Source organism: Pelodiscus sinensis, chromosome 14, assembly GCF_049634645.1.
Source record: "Pelodiscus sinensis isolate JC-2024 chromosome 14, ASM4963464v1, whole genome shotgun sequence".
Taxonomy (NCBI): domain Eukaryota; kingdom Metazoa; phylum Chordata; order Testudines; family Trionychidae; genus Pelodiscus; species Pelodiscus sinensis.
The window spans coordinates 28,841,312-28,863,135 of NC_134724.1; the positions used below are offsets into that span (position 1 = coordinate 28,841,312).

Sequence of the window (21,824 nt, forward strand, 5' to 3'; positions counted from 1 at the left end):
TGGGGCGGCTGCCCCGAGGCCCTGTGTATGTGCCATGTCAAAAGAGGGGCCCTGCGAAATTTTGCTGCCCTGGGCCCCGCGGCACTCTCATCCGCCCCTGTCAGGCGGGGGAGCTCCAAGGCAAAGGGGAGGGGCAGCTAAAGTGCTGGCACTTGATGGCCTTATTGCCAAACCAGTTTGGGTCACCTGTCAGAGGCTCCAAGGTCTACCAGTGGATCCCAATCTACTGGTTGGTGAACTCTGGTCTAGGGGATATCCAGTGAAGGCTATGCAGAAGATAAGGTGTGCCCTCTCCCCTCCTGAAAACCAGGAAAGCTCTTGATGGTCTTTGTTCTTGTGTTGGGTCACTCCTATGATGATAAACAAGCCCTGAAGAAAAAAGGGATTGGAGAGCAGGAGGGAGTGTGGGGTCTGGGAGGGAGTTTAGGTGAAGGAGGAGGTTGTGACGGGTGCAGGAGGGAATACAGGGGTTTGAATTGTGACCTGGGGCAGGAAAGGGTTGTGACCTGGGGTGCAGTGTCTGAGTAGGTAGGGGCTCAGGAGTGGTCTAGATGGTTTGGCTAATGGGGTGTGGAGGCAGAGGGTTGTGGTAAGGGAGAGGCTGGGGTGCCTCTGGGAGACTTACCTGGGTGACTTTTAGCCAGCAACCCAGCATGTTTCTCAGGCAGATGCCCTGCCTGCCTGCCCTTGCACAGGCAGAGAAGGGAAGGACGTGATAGATTATAAAACAGGAATGTCATTTAGAATTGTAGCCAATTTGTTCATTTTATCATCCATTTATTGTTACATTATGTGATGTTATGGTCAACTCATAAAAGGCTATGAAGAGCTGTGTATGAGGCTTTAATTGCTGGTGTTTTTAAAACTTAAGAATAATTAGCTATTCCTCAAGGTCGAAGATGATTTATTTCACAGATTTTATTTTTCAGGGTTTCTTCGACGGAGGAATGTGATCTTTGAATCACAGGCCCATAGGCAGATGTTGCAGGTGGTATTGGAAGAAAGGATTGAGCTACATGACAGTGTCTTTGCTTTCTTTTCTGACATTTTTCTGCATCAGAATTAATTCTTCTGCTCTACTCTGAGTTGATTAGCCCTCAGCTGGAGTACTGTGCCCAGTTATGGGCAGCACACTTCAGGGAAGATTTGGAGAAACTGGAGAAGGTCCAGAGAAGAGCAACAAAAATGATTAAAGGTCGAGAAACAATGCCTGTCTGGGAAGACTGAAAGAATGGGGTTTATTTAATCTGGAAAACAGAAGACGGAGAGGGGACATAACTGCTTTCAAGTACCTAAAAGAGCATTACAAAGAGGAGGGAGAAAAATGATTCTTCTTAACTTCTAATGAAAGGACAAGAAGCAATGGGTTTAAATTACAGCATGGGAGGTTTAGGCTGGGCATTAGGAAAAAACTTCCTCACTGGGAAGGTGGTTAAGCACTGGAATAAATTGGCTAGGAAGGTTGTGGACTCTCCCTCATTGGAGATTCTTTTAAGAGCAGGTTAGACAAACATCTACCAGTGATAATCTGATCAAGCTTGGTGCTGCCAAGAGTGTAAGGGACTTGGACTTGAGGATCTTTGGAGGTCCCTTCGTGTAAGGGACTTGGACTTGAGGATCTTTGGAGGTCCCTTCCGGTTCTAGTATTCTGTAGTTCTATATGCACTATTGAAGCGACACTAGGACTCTGAAAGTACTTCCTCTGCAGTCAGTTCAGTAAGATTTTAACAAGAATCCTCCCAGAGATGGAGGAGGGCAATACCTTGATAGTTGTCACAGTTAACCCTATCCCCTTTTTTAAAAAATGTTGATGATGTTAGGTAGTGATGTGGTGGAAGTCAGCAGGAATTTCTTCTATGCATCAGATTTTAATGAGCATTGAGTGTTTTTCTCCCTTCCCCTGTGTTCAGTACTTAAGATGGTATGACATGAGGATCTGGTCTTTTAGTGTTCTTTAATTGCCTTGCAGAGCTCCTCAGATGTCACTGGATGGGCAAGAGTTTCGTAGATGGGTGCTTCAGGGATGGAGTTAATGGTGTTGTCAGTCTTAGTTTTAAACTTCAGAATAGCATTACACTGGTTAGCTGTAGAAAGCTGGCTGAAGGAAATGTGCTTTGTGACAAACAGGAACATAGGAGGCTTAAAGGAAATATGTGATGAGAAGGAAGGGAGCACATTGTAAGGGAAGAAAGGAAGGAAATAGGGAATGATTGAATAGTTGTTAAAGAAAAAAAATGAGGGGGGGTAACTTGAGGAAAATCAATATTACCGTACAGGAAGATATAAAGGGTGTAGTGTGAAAGGAAAAGAAGAAAGAAAATACAAGATGTCAGTTTATTTAGTATGGCTTAAAGTTAAAATATTTCAAAATGCCCCAAAATGTTTAATTTTATTAGTGGGTGTCTAGCAGTTCATTTTTATGATTCAGGTTTTAAATGAATGTTCATTATAATCTGTTTTCCCAAACTCTTACGTTCCTGTCAAGTTGTACAAGGCTACCTTAAGTCTCCTGTCTGGCAGTACAGTATGACTGCAAATTTAATCAAGTGTACAGCAAATGAGGCAGGGCATTCCTGATTAGAGATCTTGGGTTTGGGTTCTAGGAACTCACTTCCTTTTGGTCCTCCAGATCAGAATCGTTGTTTTCAATATAATACTACAAGGTTCCTCTCTTTTTTCCAGATTTTTCTTTTCAAGTTCTACAGAATAGATAATAGAAAACTCCTGTGGGTTGGGATGGTCTTCTGAAGAAGATACTTTGAACAGATTTTAGATATGGAATGACTCTAACTACTCTCTTAATTTTGTACAGCCAGAGTGAGAGAGATCAGTGTAATATTTAAATTACCCCCTCTTTGTCTATCTGATCTTTCTCAGGTATGAATTTTTAACCTAATTAGGAAAATTTAAATGTTAACATCAACTACCACTGACAATTACTAATATACACTATGCACAGGAAACCTTAATTTTGGTATTTCCTAACTTTTGAGGACTGTAAAGGCTTTTTACCATAATTTTTGTGTGTAGTTTTAAGTTGTATAAATAGCATGTTCTCCCACAGATTCTTTCTTCTGAATCTGTAAAATATAGCACTTTGTGAGCAGAGGAGCACTTAGCCATTTTAAGTATATAAAATATAAACAGTCTTATAAACCTCCTTTAGGAATTTCCCTCATCTCATCTGAGAAGGCATGGAGTATATATAGTGATGAGGTGGGGATTATGTGTCTATGTGAGAATTCCACAAAACAAGCTTTCCAGATACGTGAATCCACTGCTTTGATAAAGCATATTTTTTAAAGTTGTGATAATTTTGATTCAGAGTTTCAAGGTTTTCAGCTGACCTCTTTTCAGATAGTGATTGCGTGATTGTTTTTATATAATAGTAGGAATTACTAAGCTCTGCACAGATGAGAGAAAAAGTGTGTTTTTGAGCAATATGATCCCTAACTCATTTATAGCAATATCACTTAAAATTGTGGTATCATTGTGATTTAGCTCAGCTTGTATTAAAGTTTAGAATTTCAGTATTTTTAACTAGAAGATTTATCCAGTGTTGCTCGGATCCTTAATTCATTGATTTTAGGTTTTTTAGAAAATAAAATGAAAATGTACATGCTTCATGTGAATCATTACTCTGGGGTAGAGCTGGGGATGAGAGGTTCATTATGCTGGCTGCCCCCAAATTGGGGAGGGGGAGCTTTAGGCCCTCTTCACCCTTCTTAAAGGACCTTCGGGAGACTTAGGACTGGGACAGTCCTGGATGGGAGGAAGGAGGTGGCACCCCTACCCCTTTCACTTGCCTGGTGATGCTTTTTATTTTCTTTGTGGTTTTCTGAGAAGCAGTCCCATTCCAGGCATGTTCCACTTTCCTGGCACAACCAGACTTTTACCTTGCTTTAAGTTATGATAATAGGGAGTTGTATACCAAATTTGGTGTTCCTAGCTCTTACTGTTTAGGAGTTCTTGAATGGATGATCGACAGACAGACAAAATCTCTCAAATATATGGTAGCTAGGGTGAGTTGAATTCCTTATGGCATTCTCTGGCTATGTCTAGACTACATGGCTCCGATGGAGCCATGTAAAATAGTTTATTCGTCATAGTCAAAGAAGTGGGGATTTAAATAATTCCCGCTTCATTAAAATAAAAATGGCCGCCACGCTGTGCTGATGATCAGCTGATCTTGCACAGTGCGGCAGTCTAGATGTGGTGCGGTCGACAAAGGAAGCCTTTGTCGACCACTCCGGTAAACCTCGTTTCACAAGGTCCCAGGCTTCCTTTGTTAACCGCGTTACGTCTAGACTGCCACACTATGCCGGATCAGCTGATTGTCAGCACAGCACGTTGGCCATTTTTATTTTAATGAAGGTGAGATTATATAAATCCCTGCTTCTTTGACTGTGCCGAATAAACTATTTTACATGGCTCCGTCGATGGAGCCATGTAGTCTAGACATAGCCTCAGTGATTACTACAAAATAATTGTTCACTATCTGATCAGAACAAAGAAAGCACATAATTTGATATCTTGCAATTACTTATTTTACAGTATATGCAACTAGCATATGAAAATGTGGCTGTCATGTTGCCGTCATGAGGGACAAACTTGTGCATTATTCCTGGGGGGGAATTCTGTGCCAAAAATTAAGAATTCTGTGCACAATTTTTTAAAATTCTGCATATTTTGTTTGTCAAAAATTAATGTATAATTCATCATTTCAAAATACCTATCAGCAATTATGTCAGTAATAATATAGATAACAAAAGAACATTCCCCCAGGAATAGCCAAGTTATTGTTTCTCTGTCCCCTTCCCTCTAGAACCCCTCTGAGGTAATTAGATTCCTGCACCCCCTTCCTCCAAGCCCCACTGGGGGGGGGAGGGGCAGCCAATTGTTTCCCCTTCCTCCAGAGCCCAGCTGGGGGGAAAGACACTAGTACCCTTTTCCCCACTGCAGCTCAGCTAGAGCCTCCACTGTGCAGCTCAGACTCCTGCACCCACTGTCCTACACAGCCCAGCCACAGAGCATCCCACTGCTCAGACACTTACATTCCCTCCCCTCACCAGAGCCCAGGGATCCAGCAGAAGATGCAGCCCTGTGCTGGGTCTCAGGCTTGTATGGTGTTTCCTGCATGCTACATCCTTACTTCAGAGCATGCACACTTAAAGAAAACCTTGTCAGAGGGGGAACATCCACTTGCATAACCCTCTATCTCCTCTTCCTCCCCACTAGCAATGTCTTCTATTTGCAAGCCACCGAATGGGGCTGTACTGGATCCAGTGGCCCCTAGTTGCAACCTACAGCTCTGCAGTGTGAATTCTGCAGGGGAAAAGAAAATTCTGTCCAGAACATCAATTCTGTGCAAATTCTGCATTGCTCAGTAGCACATAATAGTTCCTCCTAGGTCCTGACACATCTGCAAAATTTGTCTTGTCATTGTGGATTATTCCATTTTAAAACACAGAACTTGTTATGTAAACTTGGATATAGTTTGCAGTTGTGTATCAACACAAGTGATCTTAATAATCCATTCCATTCTCAAGTAGATGCAGCTGTACATTCCTCTTATCTGTCTGTGCATCCAGACCACCAGAGCTACATAATTTTGTCTAGCAGTAGCCCTAAAGGAGTAGTACTCGCTCCTCATGGCCGTAGCACCTCCCTTGGGCTATATGAAGCAGTGCTGTCCTGACCTCCCTACATTTTTTCTTACTACCTGTGACTGGAATCGGAGATATCTGTGCTTTTAACCTCTCAACCTTTTAAGCTATTTTAGTGTAGCTTTTTAGTTTTATTTTGTTAGATTCAGCAGAATGTATGCCAAAGCATTCTCTTTGCCTATCCCTTACGAACTAAAGCTCTTGTCACCATGCCTCTTTGATAGGTCAGGGAGCTCATCTGAGGTCACTGGAAATTTTAGGGCCTGTGGTCGCGGCAGGCAGCTCCATTACATATCTGGAGCTTGGGCCACCTGATATGTCTGTTAAGGGTTTGGTAATTCACAAGCTTACCAACAATACTGCTCCTGAGGATTTTTTGAACATGCAGTGGGGAGAGCATTCCCCGGTGCTCGGCCCAAGGTGATCAGGTTGTTACAGTTATGCATTGATGAGACTATTGTTCCAGTAGCTGATCACTTACCCAGTGTCCACAATCATCCCGCAGGCCTCCCAGCAGGAATTTTTCCCTGGAATATGAGTGGTATTTGAAGTATTTTGGGAGTCATCTTTGCAGCCTCGTGCATCTTGATGATTGACCTGGTTGTTATAAGGGACAACAGGAAATACTATCTATTAGGGATGTAAGTGACTAGTTGACTGCCTGGTAAGCTGCGAGCGGCTTTTGTACACTTCAAAGGGAGAGAGGCAGTGGGTTAGCAAGCGCCGCCCCTTATTGACTAATCGTGTAGTCAATAAAAATTCCAGCAACTACTCAATTAGCTGATTAATCAAAATTTAACATCCCTACTATTTATTCTGCTGTCAAGGGGGCCTCAGTCCAGGCTCCTAAACAGTGTCTTCCAGCTCAGCTGGAAGCTTTCCTGTTGCTTTTCCTTCAAATTTGATCATTCCCCAAGTCAGCCTCAAGGTAAAAGTGGAATAGGCCAAGCTCATTGCCCTGGACTGAGTGTGGCAGTACTAGTTTCTGACCTTTATGTGCTGTATATTCAACCTTCCATTTCCCTTCCTTTCCATTCTGATCTGCTCATGTAGAATCACAGTTGCACTTTGCATCCTATACTCAGCTCCCTCCATCCCGTGGCATGGTTGTTGCATGGTAGAATGAGGAAGAAGAGCGATGTTTGGGGCCTGTTCAACAGGTCCTAATTGTAGTAGACAGCCTTCTAACAGAATGGCCTATTTGGCAAAGTGGAAACATTTTTCAATGTGGTCATCGGTCTTGAGAGTTCCGCCAACACAGGCTAGTATGGAAAACATCTTGGAGTACATGCTGAATCTTTAATTGTAGGGCCTTATTCCTAGCCCATTCAGAATGCATCTAGTGGTGATCTCAATCTCTCATCTACCCATTCATTCATGATAGGTATTTTCCAGTGCTGTCGGTATGGATAGGAAGATTCTTGAAAGGAAGCCTTCATTTCCATCTGTTCATGTGGGAACTGGTTCCCTTTTACAATGTTAACATGGTGTTAGTAGGTCTCCTCTGATCTTTGTCTGAGCCTGTGGCATCTTCCCCATTTCTTCTCTTATGTCAAAAAATGCATTCTTCCTGGTGATAACATCTGAGAGGTGAGTGTGTGAGCTACAGCCTTTGATTGCAGAGTATGTTAGGGTATGTCTACACTAGAGTTAATTTGAAATAACAGACGTTATTTCGAATTAACTGTAATAATAGTTTTTGTGTAGACAGTTATTTTGAAATTAATTTGAAATTGCGAAGCCCTTATTTCAAATTAGGTAAACCTCATTCTACGAGGAATAACGCTTAATTTGAAATAGCTAATTCGAAATAAGTGCTGTGTAGACACTTATTTCGAATTAGCTGGCCTCCAACCCTTCCCAGGAGCCCTGGTGGCCACTCTGGACACAACCAGGAGAACTCGTCTGCTCCTCCCCACCTCCAACCCCGGAGCCCTTAAAGGAGCAGACTCTGGCCATAGTGCCTGTGCCAGTTGCCAGCCTGCCAGCACACAGCCAGCAGACCGTGTACCTGGCACAGGATGAGCCAGCCACCCGCTGCCACCCAGCCCTCCACTGCTCCCCAGGACCAGGCTGGAGGCTCCCAGGGGCTGCAAAAGGTGGGCGCCTTCCTGGTCAAGTGCAGAGATCGTGGACCTCATTGAGATTTGGGGGGAGGCCTCCAATGCTCATGATCTCCATACTAGGCACAGGAATGCGGCCGTCTACAGCCGCATGGCTGCCAGCCTGGCCACCAGAGGCCATGTGTGTGCCCAGGAGCAGGTGTGCAGCAAAATAAAAGAAATGCGGCAGGCCTATGCCAGGGCCTCCCAACCACGGGCTGACCCGGAGGCCGGCCGTACTTTGAGGCCCTGGACCGCATCCTGGGGGGGTTAAGACGATCCGTGCCCCCCGGTTATCATCAACCCTGGGGCAGAGGGCCCTGCCCCTGACACGGGAAGAGAAGGAGGAGGAGGACGACGGCAACCAGGAGCCTTCAGGGAGCCTGCCCTGCACCCAGGAATCCCGAGCCATCCCAGAGAGCCTGTCAGCAGCCTCATCCGAGGCCGGGGAAGCCTCCACCAGGCACACTGGCATGTCCACGTCCCCGACCCTGATGTGGTGGTTGGGGAAGAAAGTCCCGGCGTGCAGCCTCTGGCACACGGCGGAGTTGCGGTACACCCGTTCGTCGTGTGCCTTGCCAAACCAGCCCACATTGATGTCCGTGAACTGGCCCCGGTGGTCAGACATGGCCTGCAGGATCACCAAGAAGTATCCCTTCCTGTTGATGAGGAGAGTGGCCTGGTGGTCCGGGGCACGGATGGGGATGTGCGTCCTGTCGTTTTCCCCCCTGCAGTTGGGGAAGCTGAGGGCGCTGAACCCCTGGATGACCACATGCAGGTTGGTGAGGCGGACGACTCTGTGGAGCAGCATCCTGTTGATGGCCTTCACCACTTGCAGAGAGAGACACAAAACCGAGAGTCACTGGGGCGCCCGGATGGCTGGGAGTGTTCTTTCCCCGCCACTGCCCCACTCCCAGGAGCAACCCCCGCTGCAATCCTGGCCACCAGGGGCGGTCTGTAGTGCAGCCGGGATGGACTGATCCCTCCCAAGGAGGGCACTTACACCACCTCCCCCCCATTTTCCCTGGAGTAGCCCATGTCCTCCTTGCAACCCCCCCGTGCTGGCCCAGTGGCCGGTGAGTGTTATACCTGCACGAGCACCGCTCCAACGGTGGATCTCCCCACGCCAAACTGGTTCCCAATGGATCGGTAGCTATCCGGCATGGAGCGCTTCCAGAGGGCAATGGCCACCTGCTTGTGGAGGGGAATGGTGGGCCTCATGTGTGTGTCCCGTCGCTGCAGAGCACAGGCGAGCCACTCGCAGAGCTCCAGGAAGATGTCCTTTTTCATCCTAAAGTTCTGAGTCTATTGTTGGTCTCCCCAGTGCTCCAGGATGATGTGGTCCCACCAGTCGCTGCTGGTGTCCAGATGCCAGATGTGGTGGGGCACGCTGGCATCCGGGCGCCGCTCTTCCAGGGCCCCCAGGAGGGGGAGGGGGAGGGGCAGGGGGCTGGCCTACTGCAGAAGGTGCCAGGCAGCCTCCAGCAATTGCTTCCAGGCTTGCAGCAACACGTTCAGCATGAGCACCAGAGTGCTGAGAGGCGGCTCTGGCTCCATGGTGCCGACTGCAGCGGTGTCCCAAAGGAGAGCGACCAAATCAGGCAGAGAGGAAAACACTTTGCTGTCCCTCGGCGAGGTAGGCAAGCAAGCAGGAAAGCTGAGAACCGGCTGTCTAGGGGGGGTACCTTTAAGCACGAGTCTCAGATAGCCTCAGACAGCAGCCACACAAAGCAACTACTGACCTGATGCCCTGTAGGAACCGGTTTCAGCTGCCCTTAAATGCGATCTAGCATCCAATCAGTGTGGATGTGCTATTTCGAAATAGCAAAATGCTATTTCGAATTAGTTTTTGGGTCTAGATGCGTTAATTCACATTAGCTTATTTCAAATTAACTAATTTGAAATAAGTTAATTCGAAATAACGCTGTAGTGTAGACATACCCTAACACACAGTTCACTAGAGACAGAGACTTTGCAACTGCTCCCAAAATTTGTGTTTAAAGTAGTGTCTCAGTTTCATTTAAACGAGGCTGTATATTTGTCTGTGTTTTTTCTTGAGCTGCACTCAGCTCCAGAGAAGCAGCATCTTCACAGGTTGCGTATCATACGGTATCTGGCCTTTTATCTGAATGGGATTAAACCTTCCTGGGCTTGCCTCTTCTGTTTGTATTATATGTAGACTAGTGAAGGACCAGCAGTCTTCTCACTGATAATCTCTAAATGAATAATTTCTTGCCTCCAGATTGCATACAAACCAGCATCGCCACACACCCTCAATGAGGGTAAGCTCATTCTGTGAGAGTGCAAGCTATGTCAATAGTATTCATACATGATGTCACAATACTGGATGTTGGCAGGGCTGTCTCATTGAGACATACTATTACAAACCATTACACCATTATTGCAGCATCAGAGGGAGATGCAAAGTTTGGGAAGGCAGTTCTGTACTCCTTATTTGAGGAGATTCTGAGCCCCACCTCCTGCAGGTGTTGCTTGTGAAACACCTAAGTGGAATACATGACTGAATCTACTTGAAGCATGAGAAAGTTACTTAATGTAACTGGGTTTTTGAGATGTGATGTCGATGTATATTCCACAATGCATCCCCTGTTTGTATTAATACCAAAAAATGCTGCATATAAGGTGGTTCTTGACATGGGGGCCAGTTACTTACACAGGTCAATAGAAGCTCAAATTAAGAATAAATATTGGCGGTAGCCAACATTTTAATAAATTAACAAAGATTTATTAGCTAAAATCAAATAGGTAATACAAAACAAATAGCAAGAATGTTAAATCTCATTTCCTATAGGACTCTCAGGATTGCCCAAATAGTTTTGAGGTCCCTAGTCCTTTTAGTTCACATTTCACCTGTCAGAATTCACCAATCCTGAAGTAGGGAAAGAAAGAGGTATCCAAGAACCTTTGTTCTCTCTTTTTATATCTTGATCCATTTTGGTGGGAAAATCCTTGTTGTGTCATGGGTTCAAGTCATTCAGTGGCATGCAAGCATTGCCATCAGTTTTTTATATGAATAACAAATTTTTGCTTGCACCTACTACATGCCTGCTGTTTGAGGTGTCTTCAGGTATGAAATGCAGGGGCTCTTGTTTGCAGTTCTTCTGTTATTTCTGAAGAGCTAACCTGAGGGGTTTTCTCAGACTCATAATATGTTTGAGTTACAAACATAGCAAAATTTTATAATTCAAGACATATTGTCTCTATACATATTATAACTAGGGATGTAAGAGTGTAACTGTTTCAATGGTTTCTGTTACGGTTACACTCTTCACCAGCATGTGCTGGCTCCCGGCTGCCAGCCCTGCTCTCAGGGAGCCAGCTGCTATAATAGTTCAGGACAGCGATACTGTAAATTCAGGCATCCTGACAGGTCTTCTGCTCCGTCAGTGATGATAAATGTTTGGCTGCGTGCGTTTTCGTATGCTCCCTCAGGATATCATGCCAACTCTGCGCAGATAGCTAGCATAATAGACTTTACAAAAGCCCCCAAAGACCACATACTCAAATAAAATACAAAGGCACCCGAGTCAGGTTTATTGTTGAACAAAGTACATTAATAGGTGTCAGTAGCCAGATGACCTGCAAGCCCCAACATATTTGTACCCAAAACAATAAACGTGGCTCAATCAGTAGTATGAATTTCACTATTGCCCCCAAGCTAGTCAAAGGATTAAGTTGAGGTACCCCAAAATTTATAAACAAAATGAACAATCTATGATGCACACTGTACGCATTCTCTTATGCATTAATAACATGTTTGGTACCTCCCCTTGTACTTTGCTCCAAAGCATTCACTACCCAGTGTTATGCTTTCACTCTTCTTTCCAACTATTTTATTATGTACAGTAATTCCTCATTTAACATGTGCCCACTTAATACGTTTTTGCAATAGCACGATTTTTTTTTTTTAGGGAACTTTTTTGTATTACATGACCGTCCCCGGAATAACACGATTTCCCCAGCTGGCCTGTTGCTGGCGGCTGCGTGGGGCTTCCCCCGCCTCCCTTGAAAGCGGCGGAGGGTTTGCTGCTTACTGCGCCGTTCCTCGGCACCCCCCCCCCTTCGCCGGATGCAGTGCAGGTCCCGGCAGACCCATCACGGGGGCATACTCACAACCCAATCCCCCTCCCCTCTCCTCACCTTCCTTTCCCCAGAGCCAAATACCTCCCCTCCCTGCTGTAAACTAGTCCCCTTTCTCCCCCAATCTTATGTCCTGGTTCCAGCAGACACTGCTGCTTGAAACACAAACCCCACCCTTTCCATTATTTTCAATGGGAAAATTGACCCCGCATAACACATTTTCATTTAACACGATCATTTAACACGATCATTTTCTGAAACATCTCTATAGTGTTAAATGAGGAATTACTGTACTCAGCTGGTTGTCCTTCTGCTGTCCTGGTGACATGTATTTACATACTTCATGTGCTTCTATCCATGCTAGCAGTTCTAGTGCTGAGAGACACTGACTTGCTGGTGTGACGGGGCGACCCCCGCCCGTCCCTGGGGCGCCGCCGAGCATGCCTTCCTAGCGGCAAGGGGGAGGGCTTGCCAGCAGTGTGCGGCGTGCACGCGAGCCGCGCCGGGGCAGGAAAAGCGGGCCGCCCCCACAAGCGGCGGCGAAGCGGCAGACGGCACAGGGGTAGCGTGGGCAGCGTTCCCCCGCCCTGATGGGCAGGAGAGCTGGCCAATCAGGAGACCGGGCGGTCGGCCGTGGCGACGCTTGCCCGGTGATGTGGGCGGGGGCCGTAGCCCAGCGGGGAGTTTAAAAAGGGTAACCCCTTCCGCTCGGGGGGGGGGGGGAAGAAACGCACGGCAGCGAGCAGGAGGGGAGGGGTACTGAAAGGGAGGCGGAGGTCAGGAGGAGCAACTCCCCTCTCGGAGCCCAGTGCCGGCAGCCGCCCCGACTGTAGAGCCAGCCCAGCGCAGGCTGCGGGCGTACGGACGCCCTACCGCCAGGCTGACGGAGGAATCAAAGGTGACCACCCCGAGGAGGGGGGGAGTAGGGACACCTGAAGAGGGAGAGGAAGCAGCCCAGGGCAGAGCTCACTTGTGCTCGCGGGCTGACGAGTTGCAGCAAGGAGCCCCGTCAACCGGACCGGAGTTAGCTACTTCCGTGTCCTTAGGGCCCTGGGCTGGGGCCTGTGAGTGAGGGCGGGCCCGGGCCCCCCTTTCCCTCCCCCTCCGTAAAGGGGGGGGGAGAAGCATATGGTCAGAGGACCGCCCGAGCGGCTGTATCAAACGCGGTCGATGATTCGAATCTCCCGCCTTGAAGGTGGGAAGACTAGACTTTGCGGGGGGACGCGCACTCGCGGGGAGGGGGCCGGAGGCCCGGTGACCCGACGAGCTCAGGCCCCCTTTGGTACAGCTGGCAAACATTTGCTTTTGACATGGCCTGTCTATTTCTCATAGTATAACTCTTGCTTACTTTGGTTCAAGCAACAGGCACAGGCTTCACGCTCTTTCCTTCTTCTACAGCTGCCACCTTGCACTGCAGGCTCTGCAGCATAAAGTTTATACTTCAGAGCCTGCAGTTGGCTACGTGGGAGCGAGGCTGGCAGTTGGCTCCCTGGGAGGCTGGCAGTGGGCTCCCTATGTGCACTGGCTCTGGCTGCCAGCCCTACTCCCAGGGAACCAGCTTTCACTTGTACTGCAAAGCATGTAACAGCTAGGATTTTTAATGGTTACACGGTTACTTTTTAAACATCTTTTAATAATTTTATCTTTTAATAATATATTATAACCAGATAATAATACTGACCAGATTACATCTTTTCCAATGATACCTCACAAGGCATACTTTGTGTAAGATTTTCACAGTTTTGTTTAGTGGTGACCTTGTTAATATAGATGGTCACCTTCCCCTTCAGACAGCATCACAGGACATACCTGGAGATGATTGAAGTAAAGTCTCTGGAACAATATGTTATAGGATTCCAGTTTTCTCTGTGTAACTTGAGTAGCTCCCAGTTCTAGACCAGCTGGAGTGACTGCAGCCTTGTGAGCATGAAATGCCACCATTGGGGATGTGGCCAATAGTTTCTTTTTACCTTCAAAAGCATGCTTCTGAACTTTATCCCAAAGCTGCAGAGTGTGTTTTTATGCATATCATAAAAGGTTTGGCCTTTAGAGGACTGATCTGGTGTGAATTGCTACATTTTTTTATCATTCCTAGGAGCCCATCAGTTCTGATGAATTTCTAGGGGATGGGATTTCAACTATAGTTTTCATTTTTCTAAATCATTTCTCAGAAGAAGTGGAATCTGGACTGTTGTGGCTAGTACTGTGAACCTGTCTTGCTTTTAAAGTGATAGTACTTACTGTATAAAATACTCATTTTCCTTGAGTCTAGCAATTCCTATTTGTTACATAAACCATCTATATATGATTTTTCCAGTCTTAGTAATTTACTGTTGCACAAATATTTGTTTTAAAGCCTGCCTGGAATACTGCATACTTTAGTCAAAGTTGTTTATCATTTGGTGTAAGAGTCTCATTTTCTGGAAAGAAAATGCTGAGTCTGGTTAATGTGAGCAGTATGATTCATGTTACTTCAAATAATTTTGCATGCTAGGTATTTTATTTGTTTGGTGCCTGATGGTTGTTAGAGGCAAATTGCTTCAGCAGAAAAATGTTCACTTTTTTCTTTTTCTTTTTACAGCACTGCTCCCATTTCACAAGCAAATTACAATAAAATATTTGTAGTAACCCATATGTTAATATCTATGCAAAAATGATGCTCTAAGAGGAGTTAGACATTTATTCTATTTTACGTAGTAATTTGTAATTGTATAAAATGAACAAGATGAACTTTTGCTTAACAAGCAAAAATTTAAACCAGTGAAGAATGGGCATTTAAAGCTGGTAAATAGCTAAAGCTAGCAGTCTTTATTGTATACTATCTAGTTCATCATACACTTTATTTAATGTTTAATATTTTTCATTAAGACTTTCTTATGGGATACAATAGATTAGGTTTGAATAGTTTGGGTAGTTTTTGAGTACAGTACTAAGGGTTGTCACACTTGGGGCAGTTATCTAATTAAGGTTTTTTATAATCAGTGGTTTCTTACTGATTCTTTCCACTCATCTGTGAGATTGATAATTAACATTAAAATTGAGTAGGAGCAGCCTCCTGAGTGTTTCTTTTACTATCAAAGATGGTTAAAAAAAAATCAAACACCTCAGGGCTTAATAGAGAACCTCTAAGCCACATGTTAAGTCTGGGTGCTGTTAATACTTAACCTTAGTGTGATATTCCTGGTGACAAACACTATTCCTTCTGGTGTTTCCAGGATTGGGACTTGAATTTGCAAAGCTGGTATTAGCAAGTAGTAATTTTTTTAAAATAATAACATCAATCTCATGTTCTTGATAAATCTGAGAGTACAGTGAACACAGAAAGGTTAGGACATATCAGTGAATAATTGTGTGGACGCATGTTACAGGTTCTGGATTCTTTATGAAACACATGGTTGTCTGAGCTTAAGTTTCAAACCTATGGGTGCAACGTCTCCCACTTCTGTTCCCCCCTGCTCACTTCCCCCCCACTCTTATAATCTTTTGCTCATTCACTTTTTCTTTTCCACTTCCCCTCCTTGTTTGTTTCATACTCCACATTAATTATTGGTTCTTTTTTTACCAATTTCTTTCCCATTCCATTCTACATACTACCTTCTTTGTTTCCACTGTGTGGGAATGAATAAGAAAGTATTTGAGAATTGGGGGATAGAGCAGGGAGAAGCTCCTTCCATGTCTGCCCTGGACAGCATGAGCAAACAGAATAAGGGAGCCATGGAACACCATCTTCCAATACACCCTTCCCCTGCCACCAAGCATTGGCAAGGGTCAGAAAGAGGAAGTTTTAGAAAGCCTTCCCTGGGTCTCTCATACCAAAACAAGGATAAGGAGTGAGCCTGGATTGTTTCTATTCAGCCCACATCTACACTAGACCCAGAAGTTTGGGTTATCAGCCTGCAGCACTGGAAATGGACTGTAAGAAAGCCAGCTCTGGAGCACTTTCCTGCCTCTTTATGTTGTTGCCTGGAAAGGTGTTTTTACAGGGAACCTGAAGAATATCTTTCTCACTGCTGATTATTGCTACCAGAAGTAGCTAGAGTAAAGGTGGAGTACTGTAGTACCTTGTCCCCTTCACGCTCTCCAGTCCCAACCAGCAACATAAGAGGACAGCTGTTCTGCATGACCACAGCCCTGTATGTGTGTGGTGCCATCAAGCAAAGGGACACAGCCATACAAAAGTACAGTTAACTGTGATAGTCTGGTTTGTTGTCTTGAATGGGTTGGTTAATTGAGCTTTTTGTATGGTTAGAGTTTTCTCCTGAGATAAATGTTTTAAAAGATGAGTATCAGAGCCTATGTGAGCTTACGAGGTTAATTAAATCAATCATAGTTTACAAAATTACTGGGTTTTTTTCTATTACGTTTTAATTTGTTATCAAAAGACTTTATTGCCTGCATCGGCATGGGGAGGAGGGAGAGGAAATATCCAAAATAGCCCTGAACTTTTGCTTTATTGAGAACTTAACCAGAGTTGCAGTGAACCATCAGATGCTGGTTTCTTGAAACCCTAAACTAAGCTGCTGCTTTACATTTTTCTTTCTTTACTGTCCCATGTCTTCTTAATGTGTGGAAGAACCTATCTAAAACACACGGAAAATTCATGCTAGTTGCCACTTACATGGTATGATGGACCCGGCCGGGTCTGGACACTGCTGAGGGCATCGGCTCAGGGTGAGTTGCTCAAAACCACTGGAGGCCTTTCCCAAATAAGCCACAAGCCAGTTGCACAGAGCACTTCAGCTAGGAAACCTCACGAGCAAAACCCCTCATACACTCCAGCTTATCCTGTGCCACAATCAGCCTCAGACCTTACGCACAGGTGAGAGGTTATAATCTCACCTACTCCGAACAGATTCTCCCGGTACCAAAGAACCAGCCACAGTCCTAGCCAATTTACACTTTAGAACTTACCCACAAGAGCATGCTGGGCCAGTCCTTTAGATTTTAGATTCTAAAGGTTTATTAATAAAAGAAAAAAATGGTTGAGAGTAAGATTAAGGAGAATACATTACATACATCAATCACCAAGTTCTTGATGCTGGCTCTTAGCAGAGATGTTACAAACTGCTAGTTTAGAAATCTCTGGTGCACATTCTGTATCAGGATGGGTCAGCAATCCTTCCCGGCTCTCTGATGCTAGCAAGGATGCATCCAGAATCAGGAGCAAGATAGAAGACAAGATGGAGACGCACTCATGGGATTTTTATATTCCTGGTGTCTCCCAAATTGGAGCTGGTCACATGATCTAGTGACTTGTTTGTGTTTCACATGCAAGTAGCCATTAGGCACTAACTGGTTTGCAGACTTCCAGACACATTCCTCAGGTGTGTATTGGCCACTCTGAGAGCCATTGTCCATGAAGCAGTGCTAGTTAGCACATCCATTCACTGAACTATCATTCCTCACAATAGCCAGTCCAGGCCCATTGCTCCCTCCCAGACAGAGAACATTTACAGGACAGGAACAGAGCCCATATTCATAACTTCACATACAAAAATCATACAAGTACATGAGTAGCATACATAGAATCAGCCGAGCATAAGCTTTCATTTGACGCCTCACAGGATCCACTTTGTACAGAATTTGGGGCAAACACCACTTGTGGGTGCTACAGTGACCCTGTTCACTTTAAAATCCAATAACGTGACACATGGTTTGTTAGTGCTTGTTAGAGAGGTGGGTTATGTGTGATTCTGAATGTTCTGAACTTGGAACTCATGTTACTGTACTATAGAATACCAGTGAAGATACGTGTGTCAGCACCTGCACTTCTTGTTAGTTTATTGTAGCATTTGTTTCAAATATCAGTATACCCTAGTATGCTATTGATTCTTTCCACCAAATGATTAATTATATGCAATGCCTTTAATAAAGGTGGCAACAGTTGCATGAAATTACAGTAACCTGTTGCAAATTATATGGTTTTTGTTTCTGCATTTTAAAAATTTGAGTTTTTGTGCATGCACCCCTCCATGCACTCCTTTTTCCTGGCATTTGAATGTGGGCTTCATTTTCTGCCTAGCAATTGGAGGGCTATGGTCTTGAGAATTTCTTTTATTATGATTACTATGCTGCAAGCACTCAGTCCTTGATTTTCCTTCCTTCCCTCCCTCCCCCCATTGTTTCCGTCTGCAATAGCACCTTATCTCCGTTTGGGAGAGTAAGATGTAAGTCCTCTAATGTTGTGGATTGTTTTTATTCTGTTATTAGATTAGTAAGGGTGCACTTTTCATGTAAACACCACAGACCAAATGCTTTAAGTCTTCAGTTCTGAGTTGCAAATACTGAGGTAATGATTCTGGGCATCCACTTTTAAATGTTAACTTTCTGCATGCCATCCATTTACTTCACTGCGTTTCTGATCTTATTTTTTTCAACTTGTAGTGCTGACATTAGAAATGTTCATTTTGTTAATAACAAGTTGATAGCTATAACATTGTACAGAAATATCCCTAATCTGTATTGTGGTGTGTTGGTATACTAAATAGTGGTATTTTACCCTATAAAAGAAGTATATGAATAAACCTAGTTTTAATCTGGCAGTTTGCTTTCTGTAGATTGCAGAGAGCTTCAGGTTTTGTTGTACTGGCAAACATTTCAATGTAAAATATCTTGGCAGTTAAAAAATGGGTTTATTTCAAATCTTTTTTTCTTTTGCTTTGTAGGAAAAACATCAGATAGAGGTCCATTTCCACTGTATGGCAGAGACCCAGGAGTACCAGGTTGCCAAGTAAGTGTGGTGATAGTTAAAAAGAAGTTGAATTATCTTCATTAGTTGTAGAGGGTAGCTGTGTTAGTCTTTATCTGCAAAAATGAGGAGCCTGGATTTATTAGGAACTTTCGTTAGTAAAATCCACTTCATCAGATTAATTGGAGTGGAGTTTACAGAGGCATGAGAATGTATATAAGGACAACAAAAGAAAGACAGTACTTGTGTAAATCAGGCTAATCAAGTTAGGGTGCAAGCGGTTCATTCACAGCAGTTGATGTGGAAATGTGGCTATCAAGAGGGGGGAAATTGCCTTTGAGTCGGCAAATTTGTATTGACTACATGATTAGTTTGTATGGGGAGGTGCTCTGCAGAACTGCAGCAGGGGTAGCTCCCAGAACTGAAGAACTGAAGTGTGGGTGGCTCCCAGAGCCAACACGAACTGGGACTGAACAGTCCCGGCTTGCGCCAGCTCTGGGATTGGTGCAGCTCTGCCTTTTAAATGTAGTAAGAGCTATCTATTCTTACCTCGTTTAAAAGGCAGAATCACAGTGGGGCAGGTCCAGGCACAAGCTGAGATTGAACAGTCCCGGTTTGTGTCAGGTCTCTGACCACTGAACCTCTGTCTCCTCTGTTCCCCTCATCCCCTGCACTACAAAGATGGTGTTGAGGGGAACTGGCTTTTAAGCTGGCTCCTCCCAGCACCAGCTCATGCTTCTCTCCTCTCCCTCTTGCTTGCTGCCTCTGATATAGAGGCAGGAAGGGCGATGGATGGGAATGCAAGTAGTTGACTCGACTACCTGATAAGCCTAGGTTTATTGGGTAGCTGATAATCGACTACTCTCTTTACATCCCTGTATTCAATCTTAAGTAGATAGTATTGAATTTGCAAAATTCCAGTTCAGCTGTGTCCCTTTTATAGAAGGATGTCTACTTGTCGTGAATTCACTTAAACATTTCAGGCTAAGAGTTCTTAGCTAAGACAGAAAAAAGGGTGAAAATAGAGGAATATTTTTTAATTTTACTCTTCAAATTTAGAAATAGTTTCGTGTTTATAAATGTAAATGTCTAATGACTTTGGATTGAATTGGGCTTTGTGAGAACTAGTGCTGTCCGATGGCCTCTCAAATCTTTTGTATGTATGTTTGAGGTGAGTTTATCATGTTTGTGAAAGGGCAACAAGTTCCACAGTTATGGAGAGTCAAGTTCTTTATTTAAAAATAACATGAATATATGTGCTATGGATGCTATGTATATATGGCAATTTGCCTCCTCAGTATACATGACCCATTTCCTAGATGGGATCATCCTTGACTGAGCCCATTCAATTCTTGGCCTCCTTTCCAGCTGGTGTGAATGTTCACTGGGATTAGACTAAAGTAATTAACCTTATTTCATATAGGCTGCCATAACCATCAGCTGCCAACAGCTACTGACCTAGACTGGATTTGATTAATAACCTGGAGGACAGAGGCCTGTATCTAAAAACCCCATTCTTTGAGTCTTCTGTTTTGGGTTTTTCCCCCCTGTGCCTTTGTGTATTTTTCTGCCTATGTGCTTTTATTCTGACCTATAATTACTGAGGTTTTCCATCTTGAAACAAGTTTTTCAAAAGTCACTAGCAATTTGTGGGTGCTGCTGTTTGCAGGATCTCCAACTTTAGATTTTAGAAAATGCTGCTGTTCTTGAGTGACTGCTCACGTTGATTCCAACTAGGTGTGTGCACACTGCATGTACAGTCATCAGGTTTTTTCTCTAGCAGCACCCATTGGGTTGGCTGTGGAGCCCTCTGGAGTGGTGTCATTATGGTGCTGTATTTAGACCACTGCTAACCCACTGATTGCTCAGTTCCTTCTTACTACAGTGACAATTGTTGGAGCTTCCTTCTATTGTGCTGAGCCACTATCATTTTAATTATTGGGTCTCTTTGGCCAAATGTAAAGAGCTGTTCCCTGCAGACTTTCACTCTGAGTTCATGGCTCTCAGTGGAGGGAAAGATCACTATCAGAACATCCTTGAAGGCTATGTTAGATTATTCTGCAACCCACGCAATGTCCATGGACATTGTGATGTGCAAGAGTTTGTGGCTGCAAGTATTTGTCCTCTCTACAGAAGTGCAGTATATATGATACAGGGCTTGCCCTTTGACAGTTCTGGGGTTTTTGCTGAGCAAACTGGTGGCTGTAGAAATAGGAGAAGACATACGGGCTCTTCTAGCAATTGGGTAGTGCTCAGATAGTCTCCAGCCCCCAAAAAGACCTTTTGAAAGTGTGCCAAGCAGTGACACACCAGAGTGAATCCTGTATCCTCTTCTTATATTTGGAAATTATTTAGCCCACTTCTACCCTTCCATTCTCCTTCCCATCCCTCAGTGATCCTTCGCATGAGCAACTCCTTATACAGGAGGTGCAACTGCTCCTGAAGTTAGGGAGCAGTAGAGGAGTTCCCTCCAGAGTTTATGGGAAAAGGGGGTTTACTCCCAATATTTCCTAATCTCCGAGGCCAGAGATGGGCTCTGGCATATTTTAGAACTGCACAACCTCAGCCAGTTGAAGAGGTTGAGATTTCCTATGGTCTGTTTCTGTTCAATCATACCCTCACTGGATCTGAGTGATTGGTACACAGCTCTTGATTTGAAGGAGACGTATTTTTTGAAGGAGATGTATTTTTACATTGCCATAATCCCATCACATGGGATGTTTCTTTAGATTCGTAGTGTCCAACCAGTTCTGAAGCAGTAGCCATTATAGTGGCCACTGCTATAGAGGACTAGCTACACTCAACTGGCCAAATAGCCACATGTGGCTAGTGGCTAACATGTTGGATACCACGGCTTTAGATCATGATGGGCAAGAATCACTTCCAGTTTGCAGTCCTCCCTTTCAGCCTATCGGCATCTGCCTGTGTGTTCATGATATGCATAGCTGTAGTGGCAGCCTTCCTACGGAGAAAACATGTACAGATATTCCCCTGTGTGGATGACTGGTGGATCAGGGACAGGTCTCCGGCCTAAGTGAAGGACCAGGCCAGAGTCTTTCTACCATAATCTTGGTTTCTTACTATGAGAGCTGTTGTAAGAGCTCTTATAGCCTTCCCTACAGCAACCTGAAGCTGTTTAAAACTACTTGGTCATATGTTAGCCTATATATACGTAGTACAGCATGCTCTGAGGTGTGTCTGGCCTAGATCTACAGATAGAGTTGAGATTGGACAGAGTGGTCAGTCTCACACCTCAGGTCCTCACTT

General features: G+C 44.6%; 1 protein-coding gene across 3 annotated transcripts in view; it reads left to right on the plus strand.

Moving 5' to 3' along the window:
* Nucleotides 1-21,824, plus strand: part of TCF12 (transcription factor 12) — a 350,291-nt gene that overhangs the window by 214,160 nt on the left and 114,307 nt on the right. For all 3 annotated transcript variants that reach the window (XM_075897314.1, XM_075897315.1, XM_075897316.1), the window contains one exon: nt 18,535-18,599. In XM_075897314.1, the coding sequence (XP_075753429.1) occupies nt 18,535-18,599 (65 nt within the window). The remainder of the gene's footprint in view (nt 1-18,534; nt 18,600-21,824) is intronic.